This window comes from Elephas maximus, chromosome 19 (assembly GCF_024166365.1).
Source record: "Elephas maximus indicus isolate mEleMax1 chromosome 19, mEleMax1 primary haplotype, whole genome shotgun sequence".
In the NCBI taxonomy this organism is placed as follows: domain Eukaryota; kingdom Metazoa; phylum Chordata; class Mammalia; order Proboscidea; family Elephantidae; genus Elephas; species Elephas maximus.
Genome location: NC_064837.1, coordinates 58537679 through 58560268, shown reverse-complemented (window position 1 = coordinate 58560268; position 22590 = coordinate 58537679). Strand labels below are relative to the sequence as shown.

General features: G+C 48.4%; 1 protein-coding gene across 4 annotated transcripts in view; it reads left to right on the top strand.

Moving 5' to 3' along the window:
• Positions 1-265: 265 nt before the first annotated feature.
• RGS9 (regulator of G protein signaling 9) overlaps positions 266-22590 on the top strand; it is a 68888-nt gene continuing 46563 nt past the window's right edge. For 3 of the 4 annotated variants that reach the window (XR_007514010.1, XR_007514009.1, XM_049859736.1), the window contains exons 1-7: positions 295-493; positions 12038-12134; positions 16890-16940; positions 18687-18793; positions 19170-19221; positions 19472-19530; positions 19874-19950. Coding sequence is in view for 2 of the 4 variants with exons in the window: in XM_049859736.1 (XP_049715693.1) it covers positions 437-493; positions 12038-12134; positions 16890-16940; positions 18687-18793; positions 19170-19221; positions 19472-19530; positions 19874-19950 (500 nt within the window). In the remaining 2 variants the exon portion in view is untranslated. Of the gene's footprint in view, positions 494-12037; positions 12135-16889; positions 16941-18686; positions 18794-19169; positions 19222-19471; positions 19531-19873; positions 19951-22590 lie in introns of all 4 variants that reach the window. The other variant, XM_049859735.1, reaches the window with a different exon arrangement.

Below are 22590 nucleotides of genomic sequence, written 5' to 3'. Positions count from 1 at the left end.
GTTGGGATGTTTCCCATTTTGCTTTATTAGTAACGCCACCTTGTCTTATTTCTATACATCACTCTGCCTCAAGTTAAAACGCTCCCTCCCTGCGACAGATCCTCCCCTTCACAGGTCCCTGAAACGCAGGTCTCACCTGAGGCTCCCGAGTCCAGGCGGAGTTGGGCGCCGCCCCCTGGTGGCAGGTGGGCGCAAGCGCAGTGCATGCTAATAAGCCCGCGAAGCCGCAGGCTGATTGGCTGGAGCGGATTCCAGCTGCTTCCCAAGGGGGCTGGTGCAGAGAGAGTCGAGGGGCGCAGCGGGCAGTAGCACCCCCGTCAGCCAACTCCTTTCGACGCCCAGGGTTCGTGGGAGCCCAGCTGGCTAGTGCACTGTGGGGGGTCTTTCCATTTTTCTCCCATTTATTTTCTGGGTCTGAATTCACTCAGGGTCCAGGATGACGATCCGACACCAAGGCCAGCAGTACAGGCCCAGGATGGCCTTTCTCCCAAAGGTAACCCGACCCTCACCTGGACCCGGGAGGGGGTAAGGAGCCAAGTCTGGGAAGTGGCCGAGGAGAAGTCGAGGAGGCACGGGAGCGCATGGGCAGGAGTCAGGGGCATCCCTTTTGATGTGTTAGTGCCGGTTGATTTTTTAAAATGACTTACTTGCTGTGTCTTTTGTCTCTTAAAGACTGTAGCGGTTAGCTTTCCATGTAACCTGTTTATAGCGGAGAACGTGAAGCCACGGGTGGTGCTTGGGTGATCTGCTGCAGGAGGAAAACAACCTGTTACTGGGTTCAGCCGAGACTGGACCAGCTTTGAGACAGCCTCCTGATGTTGTTATAAGACGTCCAGATGTTTAATGAACTAATGCCTACATTTTGGCCATTTTTCTGATCCCAAACTGCAGTGTTTTGAAGTGTGTGTGTGTGCGTGAGGTAGGCGGTGGTGGCTGTGTACACAACGACCATAAAAATCGTTCGATTTGTGGGATAGAGGGCCAGTACATTTTCCATGCCTGAGATCCCTCCTTGGAGTGTGTGTACCTGTGTACCCTGGACCCTCTGTGCTGGCAGCAGGAGTCAGGGCTCTCCCTTTCTATGGCAAACGCCTGCCCAGACCCAGTGGTCAGGCACAGGCTGTCTGTCCCGGGTGGACATGTGGGCGGTGGGATGCACCTTGTAGGGTGATGCATTCGGGGTTAAAGTCGCTCATTTTTTTCCAGGTCTTTTGAGAGAACCAGTGTCGGAAGAGATCCACAAAGGATTAGGTCTCAGGTCACTTGTCTGCCCTTCCTTCCAACCACACCGCTTTTCACAGCACAGTGTCCATCTTCTTAGGCTTACCTTGTTGAGTAGAATTAGCTGGATGCTTTGTGACAGGCCATGCCCTAAGCCCTTGGAACTCAGCAGATTAGACCAGCCGGTGAACAACTGTCCTGATTTGCCTGGGACTGATTTTCCCGGGACATGGAACTTCCATCATTAAAACTGGGATCATCCCTGGCACACCAGAACGGTTGGTCACCCTGGGTCCACCTACTTCAAGCTTGTGCTCATATCCAGGGTAGTAGAGGTGCAAGGATCATAGATGAAACGGAGGTGGAACGCTATCTCAGAGAGAACCCCGAGAGCTTGTATTGTAAGCACCAGCTCCTAAAAGGGGAAGAAACTATCGAAGCCTGATATCTAAAAGCCATAAATCATCTTCCAGGCTTTATTCCAGGGCTGCCTTCTTCTCCCAGGCAGGACAGATCCGGCCTGGAGGCTCAGAGAGTCTGGGGACATTCTGTTTGCTTTGGGATTCTCAGGCATTCTTTTTCATCACGAGTGTTATCTAGTAGATTTTCGTTTCTTGCCTCCACCACCTGACTGGTGTCTTGGTCTCCAGCCTCTTTTTCCTCTATCCAGCCTCTTCTCCTCCACCCCCGCCTCCTCTATTCCACCCCAGCTTCCCTTATTCCACCCCAGCCTCCTCTTCTCCATCCAGTCTCCCTGCCTTCATCCCAGGCTCCTTTCCTCCACCCAGCCTCCTCTGATCCATCCAGCCTCCCCTCCTCCATTCAGCCATCGCTCTACTCCATTCCAGCCTCCTCTCCTCCACCCAGGCCTCCTCTCCTCCACCCCAGCCTACCTTCCTCCACTCTAGCCTCCTCTCATCCATCCAGCCTTCCTGCCTTTACCCCAGCCTCCCCTCCTCCATCCGGCCATCACCTCCCTCCACTCCAGCCTCCCCTTCTCCACCCCAGCCTCTTTTCCTCCATCCTAGCCTCCCTTTCTCCCCTCCAACCTCTCTTCCTCTTCTGCAGCCATTACTCTCCTCTGTCCAGCCTCTGCTTCTTACTCCAGCCATCACTTTTCTCTCCTCCAGCTTTCCCTCCTTTACTTCAGTTTTCTGGCCCTTAAGGTGAGCCAGCTGAATGAGGTGCCCAGCTTTCTGGAGAAGGGCCTTGACCCAAGCAATATGGACAAGGGTGCAGCTGTCAGTCAAACTCATTCAGTGAAGATTTATGAAGCATATTGGGCCCCAGATGCGCCCTGTGGCTCACCTTGTCTCCTCTATTTCATAAGATGGCAGTTACTATCACCATTTTAAAGAGAAGCACACTGAGGCTCAGAGACGTTAAGCAACTTGCCCCAGTCACACAGCCAGTATGGAAAAAATACAGGGCTGGCCATCGTGTGTTGTCCAATGTGATACCACTATGAACTTCTCCATGCCGTAGGGCCGAGTGTGGAGGTTGTGGGAAGGTCCGACTAAGTGTTCCCTGGGGGATGCAGACCTGAGAATTGCAGGATGGGCAGGGGGCTTCAGGCAGAGAGAAGGATGTTTCCGGTAGAAGGAAGGGCATGTGCGGAGGCCCAGAGGTCCGGAAAATCATATGGGTTTGAGGATGTGTGGCTCTGTAGGGGTTGAGTTTGAAGGACCAGGGAGTGGGAGGCTGGAAAGGTAGGCAGGGGCCAGATGGGCTCATAACCAGCCTTTTGAATGTTCTGAAGTTGATTTGATTTTATTCTGTCCAAAGCAACTGAGGAATTTGGAACAGGCAAGGGGGACGGGCAGATTTACAAATTAAAAACACCCCTGGTGTGAGTGAGAGGAACCAGGGGACTTTTTCTTCCTTTCCCTGAGTTAAGAGTCCACTTGGGGTCCTCCTGTGCCCCCAGACTCCAGCTGCCTGGGAAGTGTTGGCTTCTTACAGGGAGGGGGAGAGATGTGGCTAAGGGCCCTTCTTTCCCCTGTGGCCCCCAGGCTTTCATACCACAACCTCCACCTCAGCCTCCAGGCAGCCCCTGGGGAGAGTTGCCCAGCCGGCCACCCGCTGCTGCCTTTGGTTTCTGTGGGAGGCCTGGTGCCTGGACCCCCCAGGGAGGGACTTTGGGCTTGTGTAAGATGTGGTGGAGAGGGGCAGAGAGCCCACCTGTCTGGGACCTTGTCCAAGGGAGTTAGCTGGATGACACACATGCTCACAGCCTGCTGTGGCCTCCGGCCCCAGGGCTCTTGTCCAGCAGGCCTGGCCATCTGGGGTGAAGTGAAAATTCAGTTATTAAAGTCCTCTGCTTTCCCATTGGACCTTGGGAAACAGATGAGCTTGGGGAGGACCATAGGGAGTGGGGATGTGAACGAGGCTTGAGCAGAATTGAGATGATGATGACACACAGTGGCCAGAGAAGCATGCATGTGGACCATCTCCTGTGGCCCCCCGCAAGGGGTGGGGGAGTAGGGAGGTGGTGGGTGGGGGAGGGGCTCTTGTTCTAGTTCCAGCCCATCCTCCTTCTGTGATTCCCAGGTCACCATCCCAGCCAGTACCAGTTGCCACTGACGTGGGGATCGGCCACGGGCGTGACTTTCTTGGTGCCACATGCAAAACCACTTTGTTAGAATCCTTTGCTTTCTGGTGTGGCTGGTGGCATCTCTTTTTGCTTGGGAAGGCGATGCAGAAACAGAAATATTGAGGCAAACGGGGCAGAGTGTGCTGTCTGTTGCTTGTATCATTCTTTCATTCAATACACATACATAGGAAGCACTTATGTGCTAGGTGCTGGGGCAAAAGGAGACACAGCCCCTGTCCTCTGGGAGCTTAGAGTCTAGTGGAAACAGGGTGGTGTATAAATAAGGATTATGAAGTGTTGCGTAGATTGTGGCAGACATTTTTTTTTAATTAACTTTTATTAAGCTTCAAGTGAACGTTTACAAATCCAATCAGTCTGTCACATATAAGTTTACATACATCTTACTCCGTACTTCCACTTGCTCTCCCCCTCTTGAGTCAGCCCTTTCAGTCTCTCCTTTCTTGACAATTTTGCCAGCTTCCAACTCTCTCTATCCTCCCATCCCCCCTCCAGACAAGAGTTGCCAACACAATCTCAAGTGTCCACCTGATACAATTAGCTCACTCTTCATCAGCGTCTCTCTCCCACCCGCTGACCAGTCCTTTTCATGTCTGATGAGTTGTCTTCGGGGATGGTTCCTGTCCTGTGCCAACAGGTCTGGGGAGCATGGCCGCCGGGATTCCTCTAGTCTCAGTCAGACCATTAAGTTTGGTCTTTTTATGAGAATTTGGGGTCTGCATCCCACTGATCTCCTGCTCCCTCAGGGGTCCTCTGCTGTGCTCCCTGTCAGGGCAGTCATCGATTGTGGCCGGGCACCAACTAGTTCTTCTGGTCTCAGGGTGATGTAGGTCTCTGGTTCATGTGGCCCTTTCTGTCTCTTGGGCTCTTAGTTGTCGTGTGGCCTTGGTGTTCTTCATTTTCCTTTGCTCCAGGTGGGTTGAGACCAATTGATGCATCTTAGATGGCCGCTTGTTGGCATTTAAGACCCCAGACGTGTGGCAGACATTTTTAAAGGAAACGTATAGCACATGGCATTGCCGTGAGTCAGAATTGGTTTGACTGGTTTGGTATTTGGATTGTGGTTTTTATACAACACAAAGGAGGGAGGGGTCAGTTCTGCCGGGGGTGGGGAGAATCAGAACAGGTTTCTTAAGGGAGTTTGCTGCTGAGTTGAGGTGTGAAAAACTAGTAGTTTTTTTTGCCAGGAGCCTGGGATGATGAGTGATGTGTTAGGCAAACATGAACATGGACGAATGAAATAGCATGGCGATTTAGGGGCCTCAAAAGAGCCTGGAATAGTGGGCCCAGGGTAGGCAGGTGATGGGTAAGCGGGCCCAGAATTGGAGGGCTTCAGAAGCCACACTAAGGAGTTCAATGCTTTCTGTGTTCAACGAGAAACTGTTTGAAGATTCAAAATCAGGGGTGAGTAAAATGAGCTGGTGTATATGCTAGAAAGATGATTCTGACTAGAGAGTATCAGGGCTACTCAGCCCTGCCTGCACTTTTACAAATATTGATATCCAGGTATCATCCTGAGTTTCTGATTACCTCGTGTCTTAGTTACCTAGTGCTGCTGTAACACAAATACCACACGTAGGTGGCTTTAAGGGACAGACATTTATTATCTCACACTTCTAGAGGCTAAAAGTTCAAATCAGGGCCTTGAGTGTGTTAATCCCTCCCTGGTTGGTAACCCTGGACATTCCTTGGTTTCTTGCCTTATAGTCAGTTTTCACATGGTGTCTGTCTTTCCCTCTGTGTGTGAGTGTGTGTGTGTGTGTGTGTGTACACATATCCGTGTCTATGCTTCTCCTTATATAACTCAGAAGTGATTAGTTTTAGGATCCACCTTACACAGGTATGAACTTAACTGGCTGATTAGATTGCATTATGGAAGTTGATCACATTACATTAGATTAGATTATATCCACAGGTATAGAGATTAGGATTCCAACACATATTTTGGGGAGAACACAATTCAATCCATAACACTTGGCCTGAAGTGGGGCCCAAGCATGAATCTTTTTCAAAAGACTGTTCAGGTGATTTGAATGTGCAGCTGGGATGAAAGTCCCTGGGACATTTGGCAATATCTGAAGACACTTTTGGTTGTCACAGCTGGGTAGTAAGTGGTGCTGGCATCTCATGGGTAGGGGCTAGGGATGTTGCTGAACATCCTACAATACACAGGACAGCTTACCCTCATCCCCCACAACAAAGAATCATCTGGCTCAAAACACTGAGAGTGCTGCAGTCGAAACTTTGGGCTAGGGGACACACCGGAGGCTGGAGACATGCCACTGGAAGGCAGACGGCAGAGAGGCAGCGTCCAGGAGGGAGGTTAGATCGCCTGCCATGGAGGCAGGATTTCACGGATAGAGAAGAGACGTGTCAAAACACAAAGCTAGAGGCAAGAGAAGTTGGCCACTACTTGGCCAAGGCATCTGGATGCTCCCTGGAGTTTTGTCGATGGTGGAAAGCGAAGGTTCTGGAGAAAGACCATTAAACCCTAAAAAAAGGCACAGTGCAGGGGAGGGTGGATGGGACGTGGGTGGAAATCCCTGGAGCCTGCTGGCCTTTGTGGCCACGCTTATTAGCAGGAATGCCTGCTCTATTAGTTGTTCAGGGTCACTTTCCCCATCTCTGTACAGGAAAGTACTGATTGTTATTGTCCCCCTGGGAGCCTTCTCTGGCTTAAAGGAAAATTCCAGTCCCGGAGATCTTAGCAGTGAGTGACAGCTCCTTAATGCGAGGAGGAGCAGTGTGGGCGTGGGCGGGGGGATGTTGAAGCCATCAAAGCCATCATTTCTGATCCTTCAGTGATGGGGTTCCCTGACACGCCTGCAGTTACACCTCTGCGTGTTGACATCTGAGAGAGGACATGGGGGCGGAGACCCCTTGACACACATGCCCCCGAGCATGGGGTCAGACAGGGTCTAGCAGTGGCCTGGTTACACAGCCTTTATCGTTGCCTGGGAACGAGATCTGGCTGATTCTTCATTTGGGAGGAGCTGAGTCTGGCACAGACAGAGTGGGGACATTGGATTAGCAGAAGGGGGTGGCTGTCTCCAGAGCATTACCCACAGGATGCAAGGAGGAAGGTGCTGAGAGTTTGCAGCCATTTGGAGCAGGAAGGCACGGGCCTCTCGCTCTCTGGAGAACTTGGGGAGCCATTCAGATTCCCTCCTGTCTGTGGTGGACAGGAGGTTTTTGTGACTGAGGTGAAAGATAGAACATACCAGTTAGCAGTTGCCGTTGCATTGACTCCGACTCGTGGAGACCCTCTGTGTGTCACAATAGAACTGTGCACCACAGGAGTTTCAACAACTGTGACCTTCCAGAAGTAGGTCACCAAGCCTTTCTTTTGAGATGCCTCTGGGTGGACTCAAAGCACCAACTTTTAGGTTAGTAGCTGAGCACATTAATCTTTTGCACCCCCAGGGACTCCGTGTAACACACAGTCTCTCAGAAATAGTGTCACAAGCCAGAATTCTATGGTGTCCTCTTTGGGGGCTTGGGGGAACTCTCCATAAACCCATTGCTCATGAGTTGATTCCAACTCATAGTGAGCCAACAGGGCAGAGTAGAACTGCCCCACAGGGTTTTCAAGAAGTGGCTGGTGGATTTGAACTGCTGACCTTTTGGTTAGTAGCTGAGCTCTTAACCACTGCGCTACCAGGGCTCAGAGGAGTTTATATGAGGAAAGGTCTGAGGAAAATTGATTGAGATTCTAATGGGCCGAACACCCTAAAAATGTTGGTGAGGTGTATGTGATGTTCCCACCTCCCACCCTACCCTCCCCTTCTGCAAAGGGGGTACACCTGCTAGAAAGAAACCTAACTCCTCTCATTGTTTTAAAAATAACTCTCATTATTCCTCCTCTGAAGGTTATTTTCAAACTCTTTATAACTAGTTTTTTTTTTTTTTTTTTTTAATGCAAAGAAGGAATTAAACCCGCTAACTTTCTATCAGAAACTCAAGTTTCTACCCTGTAAGGCAGATTCCTATTTTGTCTCCAGTACACAGACCCACCTGTGTCCATGGAGTGCTGTTGTTTTGTCTTTTAAAACATTTGAATAAGTGTGTTCTTTGATGTGGCAGCTGATGTGGGCAAGGGAAGGCTTGGGCACTCCTTGGAAAATCAGAGCGCTCCTGGGAGTACCATAAAAATTGGTGACTCACGGTTAGCTGAGAGTTCTGGAAGGAGTGACTCCCGTGGCTCCTCAGTCCCCTGGCCATCCCTGAGGAGCCAGGCTGCCTCCCCACCCACCCTCAGCACCCTCCTGGGCCTTGTCCTTTTGCTCTCTGTAGGCCACATGGCTGACCCAGCGGCCCGAGTTGCTGCCACATCCTGACAACATAAAGAGCCAAAAACTGCAGCTCCAAATGGAGCCAGAGTGAATGGTTTTTGTTTGAGAACAATTCTGAGAGCCAAGAAAGTGTCAGTGAAAACAAAGCATGCTGTCTTTCTGAGGAGCCTCAGGTGCCACCTGGGCCTGGCAGCGTCCTGCACACGGGCTGACCTGCTGGCGCTGTGTCCGGGGCTGTGGGACAGTGAGGCTGTCCTCACAGGCTCTTCTACACGCCTGGCTTCAACCTGTTTGTCCAGATTGTGTTTCAGTGGTAGATGCTGGTGTTATGGGTTGAACTGTGCCCTTCCCCTAAAAAACTTGTTGAAGCCCTAACCCCCAATACCTGTGAACCCGACCTTGTTTAGAAATAGAGTCTTTGGAGATGTTATCAGTTAGGTTAATATAAGTTCATACGGGAGTAAAAACCAAAAACCAAACCCATTGCCATGGAGTCAATTCCAACTCATAGTGACCCTAGAGGGCAGAGTAGAACTCCCCATAGGGTTTCCAAGGGTGGCTGGTAGATTCGAACTGCTGACCTTTTGGTTAGCAGCTGAGCTTTTCACCACAGTGCCACCAGGGCTTCCGTACTGGACTAAGGGGATCCTGATCCTATATGAAGGAGCCCTGGTGTTGCAGTGGCCAAGCACACAGCTGCTAACCAAAAGGTCAGTGGTTCAAACCCATCAGCTGCTCTGTAGGAAAAAAGACCTGGTGATCTGCTCCCGCAAAGATTTACAGCTTAGGAAACCCTGTGGGTCAGTTCTCCTCTGTCCAATAGGGTTGCTATGAGTTGGAATCGACTCAACGGCAGACAGCTACAACAGCAACCCTACGTGAGTGATGTCCTTATACAAGGGAACAGATGCAGACACAGGGACACAGAGGAAGGGCACTAGGCGATGCTTTACGTGGAGCCGTCAGAAGCTAGGCGAGAGGCGTGGAACAGCTTCTCTCTCAGAAGCCCTTGGGAGGAATCAGCATGGCAGACACCCTGATTGGGACTTCTAGCCTCCAGAACCGTGAAACCATACCTTTCTGTTCTCATAAGCCCCCCAGTTTGTGCTATTTTGTTATGCAGCCCTAGGACACTAAGACAGCTGGTTTAGCTACAAAGGCTGAGATAGGGAATCCCACCCCTCAGTGTTGTTGAATTAGGGCATTGTCCCACACGCCTTCTATGGAAGGTGGGAGCCTTCCCAGGGCCCCAGCAGTAGGTGGGAGACTTTCAGCTTCAGGAACAAATGGGCTGAGTGGGAGGTGGTGGGCAGAATTCTTCTAATTTAGGACTCCCCTGCGTCACCTCCAATGCAGCCAGGTCAGTCTCTTCATTTTCCTGCATGGTGAGACCCGCTCCCCTGGAGTGCAGTGCCCTCCTCACCATCTAGGGACATCCTACTTGCTCTCTGTGCACACTATTTGATTCTCAGCCATCCTCCTCTTTTCCTGACTCATGTTGCAATTAGCAGCTTCCCTATTTTTTAATCCACAATTCAGTCTGCAATTAACAAAAAAAAACCCCAAACCTACTGCTATCGAGTGGATTCCAACTCATAGCCACCCTATAGGACAGAGTAGAACTGCCCCATAGATTCCAAGTAGCGCCTGATGGATTCAAACTGCCAACCTCTTGGTTAGCAGCTATAGCACTTAACCATTACACCACCAGGGTTTCCAGTCTGCAATTACTACGTAATAAATACGGTATGCACAGCACTCTCCTAAGCTCTTTAAATGCTTCATCTCATTTAATCTTCACAATATCTCAATGACGTCGTCGTCGTTGTTGTTGTTACTGTTGGCTGCTGTTGAGTAGGCCCCTGACTCATGACAACCCAACATACAGCAGAACGAAACCCTGCCTGATCCAGTGTGCCATCCCCATATCGGCTGTGCACTGTATCAGGCAATATTCTGTTGTGATCCATAAAATTCTCATTGGCCTTTCTTCCTAATCCATTTTTTTGTCTGGAAGCTCCACTGAAACTTGTTCAGCATCAAAGGAACACTCAAGCCTCCACTGACAGCTGGCGGTGGCCATGCATGAGGTGCATTGGCCGGGAATCGAACCCAGGTCTCCTGCATGGAAAACCAGAATTCTACCTCTGAACCACCAATGACTTCCACTCTGTAACTGCTATGTTGTAAATACTTACTGTGTGCACATCGCTCTACTAAGTGCTTTAAATGCTTAAACTCAATGAATCTTCACAACATCCCTATGGATGTTGTAGGCACTATTATAATCTCTATTTTACAGAGAAATCAGCCTTAGTGAAGTTTAGTAATTTATGTAAGGCCTCTAGTTTATAAATTGGGGTGAGGATTTGAATTGACCTTCCCCTGCACCTGAAGCCCTAAATTTTATATTAACTTTTGATTCTTATACAACTCATCTCCCCAACTCTCTGAAGACTGGGACTAGGCCTTTCATTTTTTTTTCCCCCACAGTACTGAGCACTTACTATATGCTCAGTAAATACTTACATTTGACTGGTTACTAGAGCTGAGTTTTTATGCTCAGGCATCTAAACACAGCCCTGCATGTAAAGTTTCAAAGATGTACCAATTGTACAAATGCCAGTAGTATTGATGGTTCTAATCATAACCACTAGCATTTGTCTCTCTCTTTATGAAGAAAATTTTCGTGATTATTTAACTAGATTATAAAAGGAACCGTGTCAATTATTAGAGCTCATGTTATGACTGCCCCCATTTTAGGGTATCAGAAGGTTGAGTGAGTTCAGGGATGTTGAATGAGTTGCCCATGACTTTTCTCGCAGTTCTAGAGGCTCAAAGTCAGGCTCTCGGCTGTGTTGATTCCATCTGTGAACCTCTCTCCTCGTTTTTGGAGTTTACTGGCAATATTTGGTGTTCCTTTGCTGGTAGATGGCTTCTCAGATGGCATCTATCTTCACCTTGTGTGTATCTCTTTGCCTATTCTACTCTTCATAACTCAGAAGTGATTTGGACTAGGACCCACCTGATTCTGGTATGGAGCCCTGGTGGCACAGTGGTTAAGAGCTACAGCTGCTAACCAAAAGGTCAGCAGTTCAAATCCACCAGGCGCTCCTTGGAAACTCTGTGGGCGCAGTTCTACTCTGTCCTATAGAGTCGCTCTGAGTCAGAATTGATGCGACGGCAACTGATTTGGTTTTTGGTTTTGTGCTGGTATGGAGCCCTGGTGGTACAGTGGTTAAGAGCTATGGCTGCAATCCAAAAGTTTGACAATTTGAATCCACCAGCCACTCCCTGGAAACCCTATGGGGAGTTCTACTGTGTCCTCTAGGGTCGTTATAAGTTGAAATTGACTCGATGGCAATTGGTTTGGTTTGGTTGGCCTCGTTAACCTATCAATAGAAAACCGCAGTTTCCACACAGGGTGATATTTACAGGTTCAGGGATTAGGACTTCAACATAACATTTTGGGGGACACAAGTTAATCTATAACCATAACTCAACGTTCTCTCAGCCATCAGCCACATTTCCAAAAGGCAGGCCAGATTACGCTGCTCTCTGGCAACAGCTGCTAGAATAAAACCCAAACTCTGGGAGTGGCTTTTGAGGCTCACTGGGAGATACAGCTGCCTTTAAGCTTTATCTCCCGCTATTTTCCGTTCCACATATACACAGTGAACTGTAGCAAAATCCTTTTTCATAAAGTCCCATCTTAAAAGCCTCTCTGGAATCTCTCGGTCAGAATGAATCTCTTTGAGTTTCACACACAGGAAAGCCTTCCTGTCGGTGAGGTACACACTTGGTTCTTCTTGACTCTGCTTGCTGATAATCCATCGTTGTATTCTTGACAGGGTCTTGCTCAACTGCATTTTGAAATGTTTCACCACAGCCAGCCTTTTCTGCTGTTTTCCAGATTGAAGCACTGGTGAAGGACATGCAGAACCCAGAGTTGGGGGTCCGAGTGCAGAACCAGAGGGTCCTGGTCACCAACGTCCCTCACGCCATGACAGGTGATGTATCCTGTGACTCAGTCTTGGCCTGGAACAGACCACATGCAATGGTTGGCAAACTATGGCCCACATAGCGCCTTCAGGAAGATTTGCCATCTCTGCATCTTAAATGACGGGGGAATGGGGAGCAAAGGCACCCTGAAAACTCTACCCATCAGTTCTGCTGTTTGAAGAGCTACTCTGGTCTCTAGCCACAGCCTGTGTTTGTATAAAGTTTTATTGGTACACAGCCACCCCATATTGTCTATGACTTCTTTACAACAGCAGAGTTGAGTAGTTGTGTCAGAGACCACAGACCCGATGCTCTGTAAAGACGAAAATATTTACTATCCAGCCCTTTACAGAATAAGTTAACTAACCCCTGGACTACAGTCTCCTCCTGAGGGAGGGGTCAGGGAGGAAGGAGAAAAGGAGTCAATAGGTCACTTCTTGAAGCCATTCCACCCAGGAGGTCATCACTAAAAAACCTTTACTGTTGTTGCCTTTTTGTTTATTTTGTTTTTAATGAAATCAGATAGAAAAAACAAAACGAAACCCCCAAAAACCCTGTTTGGAAAAATAGAAAAAAAGCTGGCCTTTGTTTTGCTCCACTCTTCCTACCTTCTAACTCATATTTAGACCCTTCTAACTAACCCCCCCCCCCCCCGGGGGATGGCACTCTTGTCTCCTCTCTCCGTGTGGCCTTAAGGGCTTGCAGATCATCATTCGAAGCTATTGTCAGAAGGGACTGGACACCAAAATGAGAATGCATTTTGACCTATGTGTTATATGTGTTTATGATCATGGATTTGTAGTAGAATGCATATTTTGTATAGAGGCATATTGCCTACAGAACAGACAACGTCTTGAAGCACCAGTCTGGGACGCCCAGTGGGCCATGCTGGTGAACCCTCACTCTCTGCCCCACCCATGACCTATTAAGTTTTCATTTAAGGCACCCTTGTCTTTTCAGGGGAAAGCTGACTGTTCCCGTTTTTGACTGCGTGGAAGAAGGGGTCCCCCTACTTGTAAAATGCCACTCAGGGTTCGTTGAGTGCAAGCAACAGAAAACCAGTTCTCGCTAGTTGAAGCAAAAAAAAAGGATTGATTGGAATGCTACAGGGCAGCTCTCACACATATAAAGGGAAAATTGATGAACTTGACTTGGGAAAGGCTAGAGACCAGAGTAATTCCCTAAAGAGTGAAGACTGACTGGCAGCCTTTTCAGGGTGCCTTTGCTATCCCCTATCATTTAAGATGCAGCTGTGGCAAATCTTCCAGAAGGCATCCCTGACCCCCGCCTCCCTCCCTAGCCCTGGCTGTCATTTGTTCTGGTCTGAATTCTCCACTGGACTGGGAGGCTCTCACGGGGAGAGATCTCATCTTACTCGTTGGACAACCTCAGAGCTTAGCATAGCCATGGTTGATAGTGGTTGTTCAATGACAGTTTATTGAATGTGTGAATCCATCTAACATTAGGCAAAGAGCACTGGATGGTGAGTCAGGCACCTTGGGATTGGATCCTTGGAGTGTCTGCTATTAGCTGTATAGCCCAGTCTCGGTTTTCCCATATGTAAAGCAGCAATAGCAATCCCTGTCTAAGGAATTATTGCCAGACTGGTGGCACGGTGGTTAAAGTGCTGGACTGCTAACCAAAAGGTCGGTGGTTTGAAACCTCCAGTGGCTCCGTGGGAGAAAGATGTGGCAGTCTGCTTCTGTAGAGATTTACAGCCTTGGAAACCCTATAGGGGTCGCTATGGGTTGGAATTGACCTGATGGCAGTGGGTTTGGTTTTTTTGGTTTAGCATTGTGCAAGTGTGCAGCACCAGGGGACACTCAATGGATGGTGAGAACTACCCCTCTCCATCAGCTGTGTGAGTTAACGCTCACAGTAAAGTTAGGAGTAGATATAACTGTCCACTTTTTGCAGATGGGGCAGTTGAGACATAAAGGAGGTCAGCTATTTGCCCTGTTCCACTAGGGTAATATGTGACTGAGCCTGGATTGCAGTCCAGCAGTGTTACTCCAGACAGAGGCCGCAGTGTTTCAGCGGTAGCATTTTCGCCTTCTACGTGGGAGACCTGGGTTTGATTCCTGGCCAATGCGCCTCACGTGCAGCCACCACTCGTCTGTCAGTGGAGCTTGTGTGTTGCTCTGATGCTGAGTAGGTTTCAGTGGAGCTACCAGGCTAAGATGGACTAGGAAGAAAGGCTTGGAGATTCACTTGCGAAAATCAGCCAATGAAAGCCCTATCGATCACAACGGTCCAATACCCAACCATTCATGGGGATGACGCAGGACTGGGCAGTAGTTTGTTCACCATGAGTTGGGGGCCAACTCCACAGCAGCTAGTGACAATGGCATGTCGCTTCAGAGTCCACACCGTTATCTTCCATCACCGTGCACAAGCTGCCTTTCTTCCTTGTACTCTGGGTGCATTTGGTCCCTGGATTTGGCCACAGCGCCCACCCCTGACTTCTTTGGCCTTGTCTTCCTGCCGGGGTGAATCCCAGCTGCTGTAGCCACAGAACCCACAGCGAAGCCCTAGTCCTGCGACATCGGCACTGAGAGAAACAAGTTGGGTAATCTGCCATCTGACTTCTTGGGGTGACAGGTGACCCAGGGCTTCCTGGGAATGAAGGTGCCTGGCGCGGGAGCCTGAGCAGCTTGTGTGCTGCTGCGGAGGCCACATGGTGCAGACGCCGGTGGCACCATAATCATATTTGCTCTATTTCAGGAAGCAGTCAAGTGGATGGAAAAACCCTTGGCTCCTGGGTGGAGAGAGCTAATCAGTCTACTCTCTGTCCCTCCTCAGTCTGCACACCATGGTAGAGCATGTCAAGGAAGACTGGGAGTGGAAAGCCGAAAACGCTCCATCCTAGCATGTAAAGTCGAATTTGAGATGATGAATTTTACTTCTGAGCAGCCTAAAATCAGTTTTCCTCAATTTGATTCTGAGTTATGGGGACCCTGCGTTTCAGAGTAGAATGGCCTTCTAAAGGGTTTTCATGGCTGTGACCTTTTAGAAGCAGATCGCCAGGACTGTTTTCTGAGGCACCTCTGGGTGGGTTCCAACTGCCAACCTTCTAGTTAGTAGCTCAGAGCTTAAGCGTTTGTGCCTCCTAGGGACTTTTTTTGAGCAGTCAACTAGGGGTGAATACAGCTAAGAGCAACAGAAGGAGAACCCATTGAGAGCAAGAGTGGTGAGCATGGGCAAGGTAAGAGATAAAATGGGCTTATGGGCCTCTCTGGAGGATTCCAGAAGGCACGCCCTTCACTGCCTCCAAGCAGCAGAGTGTCATTTGTGACTGTCTGGTAACAGGGCACGGACACTGGGGTCTCAGGCCCTGAGCTTCCCTCGTGGGTTGCCACCCTCCTTGGTGTAGTTTGCAGGCAGGGGACTTAACTTGGCCTTGGAAACCAGACTACAACCACAGGAAAATGTGTTCATTGGCATTTGTGAGGTAGCATCTGAGTTGGGGTACTTGGTTCCAGGGCACCCCATCTTGCTTCTGAGATGATGCTGTCCTCCTACAAGGAGCACTCTCTGCCTATGGAACCCATTCCTGGCCAATGTACCTCCTGTGCAGCCACCATCCGTCTGTCCATGGAAGCTTGTGTGTTGCTATGATGCTGAACAGGTTTCAGCGGAGCTTCCATGCAAAGATGGGCTAGGAAGAAAGTCCTAGAAATTTACTTGTGAAAATCAGCCAGTGAAAACCCTGTAGATCACAATGGTCCGATACACAGCTAATCGCGGGGATGGCGCAGGACCGGGCAGAGCCCAGTGGTACTCTGTAGTAGGTCTAGACTTGTTGGCAGAAGTTGGCTTGCCTTGGCCCCTAGACAAAATCAGAATCCTTGCAGAGTGGGTGGAAGGGGCCCAGCTGTCTTCTGAACTTGGCCCTGCCTGCCTCCCTGCTCTTTTTCATGCCGCTGTGATGATGCAGTGGTTAAATGTTTGTCTGCTAACCAAAAGATTGGCACTTCGAATCCATCAGCCACACCTTCGAAATTCTACGGGGAATCCTACCCTACTCTGTCCTATAGGGTTGCTATGAGTCGGAACTGACTTGATGGCAATGGGCTTTTTTTTTTTTTTTTTTTTAGTGCATTATTCCCAGGCCACCCCTAGAATTTGCAGGGCCCAGGGCAAGAGTACAAACGGGGGCCAACGTACCATATGTCCAGGGTTACAGATCAACCTACAAGGTGTTACCTAAATACGTCCCATCCTCCGACCTTGACAAAGGTATTGTCAGAAAGACCTGGAAGGCCAGGTTTGAATTTAGAATTCCCTGATACCTTAGAGTTCTGGGCATAAGATACGCCCCCATCCCATCCCTTCTTCTCCCACCCTGGCTCTGTTTCACTCCCGTGTGTCCAGGCTCCATCCAGAGCCCCCCAAACAGCTGCCTCCGTCTGTGTTTTCACTGTTAAGACTTAGTCTGTTTACTTTCTGATTGTTCAACGACAGTCCATGCACAAATTATTGTAGGTAATAAAAGAAGGACCCTGAGAGAGGTCAAGATTGGGTGTGTGGAGAGGAGATTAAGCGGGATATCTGTCTGGAGTCAAACCACGGATGACCCTGAATTATAGGCTGTGGAGTTCAGACTGAATGAAACGGAGAGTCCCTGAGGGCTTGGAGCAGGACAGGGATGAGATCAGCTCTGAGCAGTGAGGAGGACCATGAGTCGACAGCGTAGAGGAGGGCGTGGAGGCTGGACATGGGTCAGGATTCTGTGACAATGACCAAATATTTTTGTTCTACAGGAAGTGACGTTCTACAGTGGATCGTTGACCGGCTGTGGATCTCCAGTCTGGGTAAGAGTCTGTCCAGCCTTCCGTTGCTGGGAACTGCTGTGTTCACAGTGGAGCCTCTGGGGGGTGAAACAATTAACACGCTCGGCTTCAAACTGAAAGGTTGGAGGTTTGAGTCCACGCAGAAGCACCTCAGAAGAAAGGTCTGGCAATCTCCTTCCCAAAAACCAGCCATTGAAAACCCTATGGAGCACAGTTATACTCTGACACATGGGGACTCCGAGAGTTGGAGTAAATCCGACAGCAACTGGTTTTCCCAGCACCCGTAGACATCTTCAGAGGGTAGAAACTCAGCGGAGGCTTAGTCTGTGTCTCTGAGAAATTTACATTTTAGTTGTTGAGACAAGACCTTCATGTGTGAAATAACCAGGATCAAAAGCTAGGGGGTGATCATTTGGGGAGAAAATATTGAGAAAATGTAAATAATGTAACTGGAGAAGAGTCAATCAGGGAAGACTTCTTGGAGGGGGTGATGTGTACAGCTGGTCTTGAAAGAAGGGCTGGGGAAAAGGAGCTCCGAGGGTATTTCCAGAAGGGGAAACTAGCAAGAACAATGTCATAGAAATGGAGGAACAAGAACTGGGGTGGGTGGTAATGAGGGAAATTGGAAGCAAGGGCTTCAGCTGGGTTTGGAGAGGGGAAGAGTGGGACTGTACCAGGAATAGTTGCAGATTCCAAGTTTCATCTGGGAGATAGGCAGTAGGGAGCCATGGGAGAACTCACAGTGACCCTATAGGACATAGCCCAACTGCTTAATAGGGTTTCCAAGGAGCAGCTGGCGGATTTGAACTGCTGACCTTTTGCTTAGCAGCCTGAGCTCTTAACCACTATGCCATCAAGGCTCCATGATTGCTGTATGGAATCTATCTACGAGGTTTGGCAGCAATTTGAGGAATGGATTGGAGCAGAAAGAATCTGGGGCCCAGCATTCCCACCAGAAAAAAGATTGTATCACAAAGCATTAAAAAAAAAAAATGATGAGGGTCTGCTCATGACAGAGAGATTGGGTTTGAGGGAGCGTCAGGAAGGAAGTTTTCCCAAACCCTGGAGGCTGAGCTGGGCTAGGATGTGGGTTGATCAGAGCACAGAGTGAGTCCGGAGGATTGGTAGAGCTGAATCCTCTCCTCGGCATGGAAAGATGCAGGCTCTCATCAGTGCTTTGGCCACAATGGCTTCTAAGAAAGAACCAGGAAGGTTTTTCTTTAATTACTGCAAATCCAGAAATAAGGCTATGTTGCCAAACGAACTAGAGGGATGTGGGAATTCAAGTGATGTGGAGAGGAGTGAGAAGATCTGGACCCGGGATGCAGGCAGAGCTGAGCTTGAGATAGAAGTTGACAGTAACTTCTCTTTGAGTGAGGAAGATTGTGGGCCAAGCAGAAACATTCTCTCCCCATTCCTGTGGTCTTCTCCAGACCCAAGGGCCTGAAGAAGCTTCTCCAAGATTTCCCCAAGGGTCACCCTCAAACCGTCTAGGTAGGACCAGCCATGGCATGAGTTAAAATCCAGGTTCCCAGGCTCCCCTCCAGACACACTGAGTTGTCATGCTGGGCTGTGGTGGGCGTCCTCCGTTTTGCATACTCCCAGCTGATACTTTCCACTGTAAGGTTCAGGGACCACTGTCCTCACTCTTCAGATAGGGTGGGGCATATCTCCTGGAGTTTGAAGTAATCTATGGAGGCTCGGCAATGAGGCTTCTGTTTTTGGGCCCCTACTCTTAACTTTCATGTCTGAACTGCTTCCTTCCAGAGGCCCAGAACTTGGGCAACTTTATTGTCAAGTATGGCTACATTTATCCCCTGCAAGACCCCAAGAATCTTGTTCTCAAGCCTGACAGCAGCCTCTACCGATTTCAGGTGAGTCTTGGCCTTGACCTTGGATCTATTCCCATAGGTTGTCATCTTATTGAAAAGATAAATGGTTGGCTTCATATTCTCAGTGATTAAAAAAACCCATTGCTGTCAAGTCGATTCTGACTCATAGCGACCCTATAGGACAGCGTAGAACTGCCCCATAGGATTTCCAAGGAACACCTGGTGGATTTGAACTACCGACCTTTTGGTTAGCAGCCAAAGAGCTTAACATTACGCCACCAGGGTTTCCTGTCAGTGATTAGGACTTTTGAAATGGTGGAGGGAGGTAAGGTGTAGATTTATCTCATAAGTCACAGAGTTGGGAGTGCATGGAGTCACAACAAGTGTCTAAGCGTAGTTTCCCTGGTTTCTTTTATAGACGCCGTATTTCTGGCCCACACAGCAGTGGCCGGCTGAAGATACAGACTACGGTAAATCTTGGCCCCTGTATCTGCCTCGAGTAATGCTTAGCGTGCTATTTATTTACTTGCTGCATTCTGGTGACATTTGTCTTGCTGTCATCATGACCTTTATGTCAGCTCACATCAGTGTTGGGAGTCTTCCCAGGGGGAAGGGACCCGGTCTGCTGAGCAGTCTCTCCAACAAGCCGAGCACAAGAGCCTCATGCATGAGGAGACTGCAGATGATGATGATGGAAAATGCCACTGTTTTCTCTTCCAGCCATCTATCTAGCCAAGCGAAATATCAAGAAGAAAGGGGTTTTAGAAGAATATGAAAAGGTAGGAAGATGATTTCAATCTTTATGGATTTGTGATGCTCTACTGTTGAATACTAAGTTTCTGTAGTCTTCTTCACCCCCAATCCTCTCTTCCTAATCAGAATTGGGATATATTTATTTTTTTAAAGCCAATCCAAGCAAAGGAAGGCGTGTTGTGAGGGCTTTCTGGGAGTCCCGAGCTATGCTTTGAAGGAACACCTTTGCAAAGCTAGGGTGGGAGATGATTTCTTGGTGTTGGTGTTGCCGTGGAGCCAGGGTCATGCCCTGGTTGACTTAGGACTTCCTGCCCTGTTGTGTGCACATGTCATGGGGCTCAGTGTTCTCATTTTGTTTTCCTTCTCTAGGAAAATTATAATTTCTTGAACAAAAAGATTAACTACAAGTGGGACTTTGTCATTATGCAGGCCAAAGAGCAGTACAGGTGAGTGAGAGGAGATTGCATTCATCCTTTGCTTGGCTTTCCTCTCTCCTTTGTCTCCTTCTATTAAGAGAAGTCCTTATTGGGCATTTATGTGCCAAACACTGGGCATAGGGAATAGAAAGACACAGTCCATATTTGATCATATCTTTCCTTCACTCCTCAAACCTTTTCTTCCTCCAGTATTGCCCACATTAGTACAAGAAACCACCATCTACCTCCTGTCCTCCTGCCTCTCATTTGATGGGTCCTTTCAGCCCTGGTACTACCACTAGTGAAATCCCTTCCTGTCTGCCTCCACCGCCCCTACCCTGGTTAAGCCAACCTCACTGTCAGTTGAACCAGCAAACCAACTGTTTGCTTCCATTTTTCCCATGCAAATAGGATCAAGTCACTTCCTTCAAAGAAGCTATCGGAGAGTTCTCAGTTCCAGTGTCACTTCCTCAAAGACGCTCTTCTGATTAGTTTTTGCTTATATAGACCACCTGAGAACTTAGTGGCTCAAAACAGCAACAATTATTTTACTGCCTCTCACAGTTTCTGTGGGCTAGGAATTCATGAAGGATTCAGTTGGGAAGTTCTGGCTTGGAGTCTTCAAGTGATTGCAGTCAGACAGTTGTAGCTTCTGAGCCTCTCCATTTAGTTTAGCTTGGGCTTCCTCATAACATGGCTACATCAGGGCAATTGGATTGGTTACATGTAGCTGAAAGCATATATTAAGAGCAAATATTCCAGTGAGGAAGTGGCAACTGTCCCACCTTTTATGGCCCAGCCTTACAAGTCACACAGTGCCATTTCTGCCATACTCTGTTGGTCAAAGCAGTCACAAAAGCCAACCCAGTTTCAAGAGAAGGGTTCATAGACTTACACCTTAATGGAAAAAGCGTCAAAGAATTTGTAGACAGGTTTAAAAATCACCACAGAGGCCATCCCTGATTCTATGTTATAGTACCATGAATATTTCCCTATTGCACACAGGTGTTGTTGTTACTAGGTGCTGTTGAGTCAGTCCTGACTCATAGCGACCCTATATACAACGGAGTAAAACACTGCCCAGTCCTGCACCACCCTCACAATCATTGCTATGCTCGAGTCCATTGTTGCAGCCACTGGGTCAATCCATCTCACTGAGGGTCTTCCTTTTTTTTTTGCTGACCCTCTGCTTTACCAAGCATGATGTCCTTCTCCAGGAACTGGTCCTTCCTTACAACATGTCCAAAGTGTGTGAGATGAAGTCTCACCATCCTCACTTCTAAGGAGCATTCCGGCTGTACTTCTTCCAGGCAGACTTGTTTGTTCTTCTGGCAGTCCGTGCTATATTCAATATTCTTCACCAACATTGTAATTCAAAGTCGTCAATTCTTCTTCAGGCATGCCTATTCATTGTCCAGCTTTCCCGTACATATGATGCAATTGAAAATATCATGGCTTGCGTCTGACACACCTTAGTCCTCAAAGTGACCTCCTTGCTTTTCAACACTTTAAAGATGTCTTTTGCAGTAGATTTGCCCAATGCAATATATCCTCTGATTTCTTGACTGCTACTTCCATGGGCATTCATTGTGGCTCCAAGTAAAACGAAACCCTTGACAACTTCAATATTTTCTTCATTTATCGTGATGTTACTTCTTGGTCCAGTTGTGAGGATTTTTGTTTTCTTCGTGTTTACCATATGTACTGCAATTTGTAATTCTCTATTTCTTGACTATTTGTGTAATGTTTAGACCACAAACTATTCTAGGGCAGGATCTATGTCTCCTTGGTTCAATAATATACTCTCAGTGCCTGGAACATAATGGAATCTCAGTAAGTATATGAATGAATAAATGAATGCATGAATGATTAAGTGAATGCTGTTGCTATAAATGAAAACAAAAACAGAACTCATAACATAATAAGCTAAAACAATTCCTAGTTTACTGGCTATCCCAGATTCCATTTATTACAGCTCTTGTCCAATGACATGTATCACAGAAAAGCAAAGCTAGAAAGGACTGTGGGGGTAATTTAGCAACTGACTTTGTTTACAGGACTGTCCAGTGCTACGGAAACTCTGTAGTTAGTGCCTCAGGCCTTCTGTGGCTCATCCTCCTGAAGACAGGAGCTTGTTAGCCTGGTAGAAAATCCAGTTAGGTTGGCAAGGGGAAGTTAGGGCAACCATGTTTATATTTAATTCCTAAACGAGGTTGGTCAAATACCCCACTGGAATGGCACTGTTCACTCCATCTGGCTCTATGGGTGTTATTCACAGTACGTTAGCTGGAGAACAAATCCACTCACTCTGCCTCATAGAGGGAATGTGCATCATCCCACGTTGCCTGGGAAAACAAGTATTGCTGAGTACGAGCTCAGGTCGCCGTGGAAATGGTACTGAATGAGGCCCACAGGGTGATCATTATTGCTACCTTTCTCCTGTAGAAGGAAAGTCCAGCATCATTTCCTACCCACGATGGGAGAGGGGGAGCCTGAGAGATAAGGGGGGTGATAAATAGCCTTTTGCAATTGTGTGTTGGGCTCAGAGAAAGGCCTGACTTGGCATGAACTCTCTGGAGTGACAGAGTGGAACTGACAGGTAGGGAGGAAGGGGAACTCCTGGGGCCAGCATTTTCCCCATCACAAGCTTTGGCTTTGATTTCTGCCCAC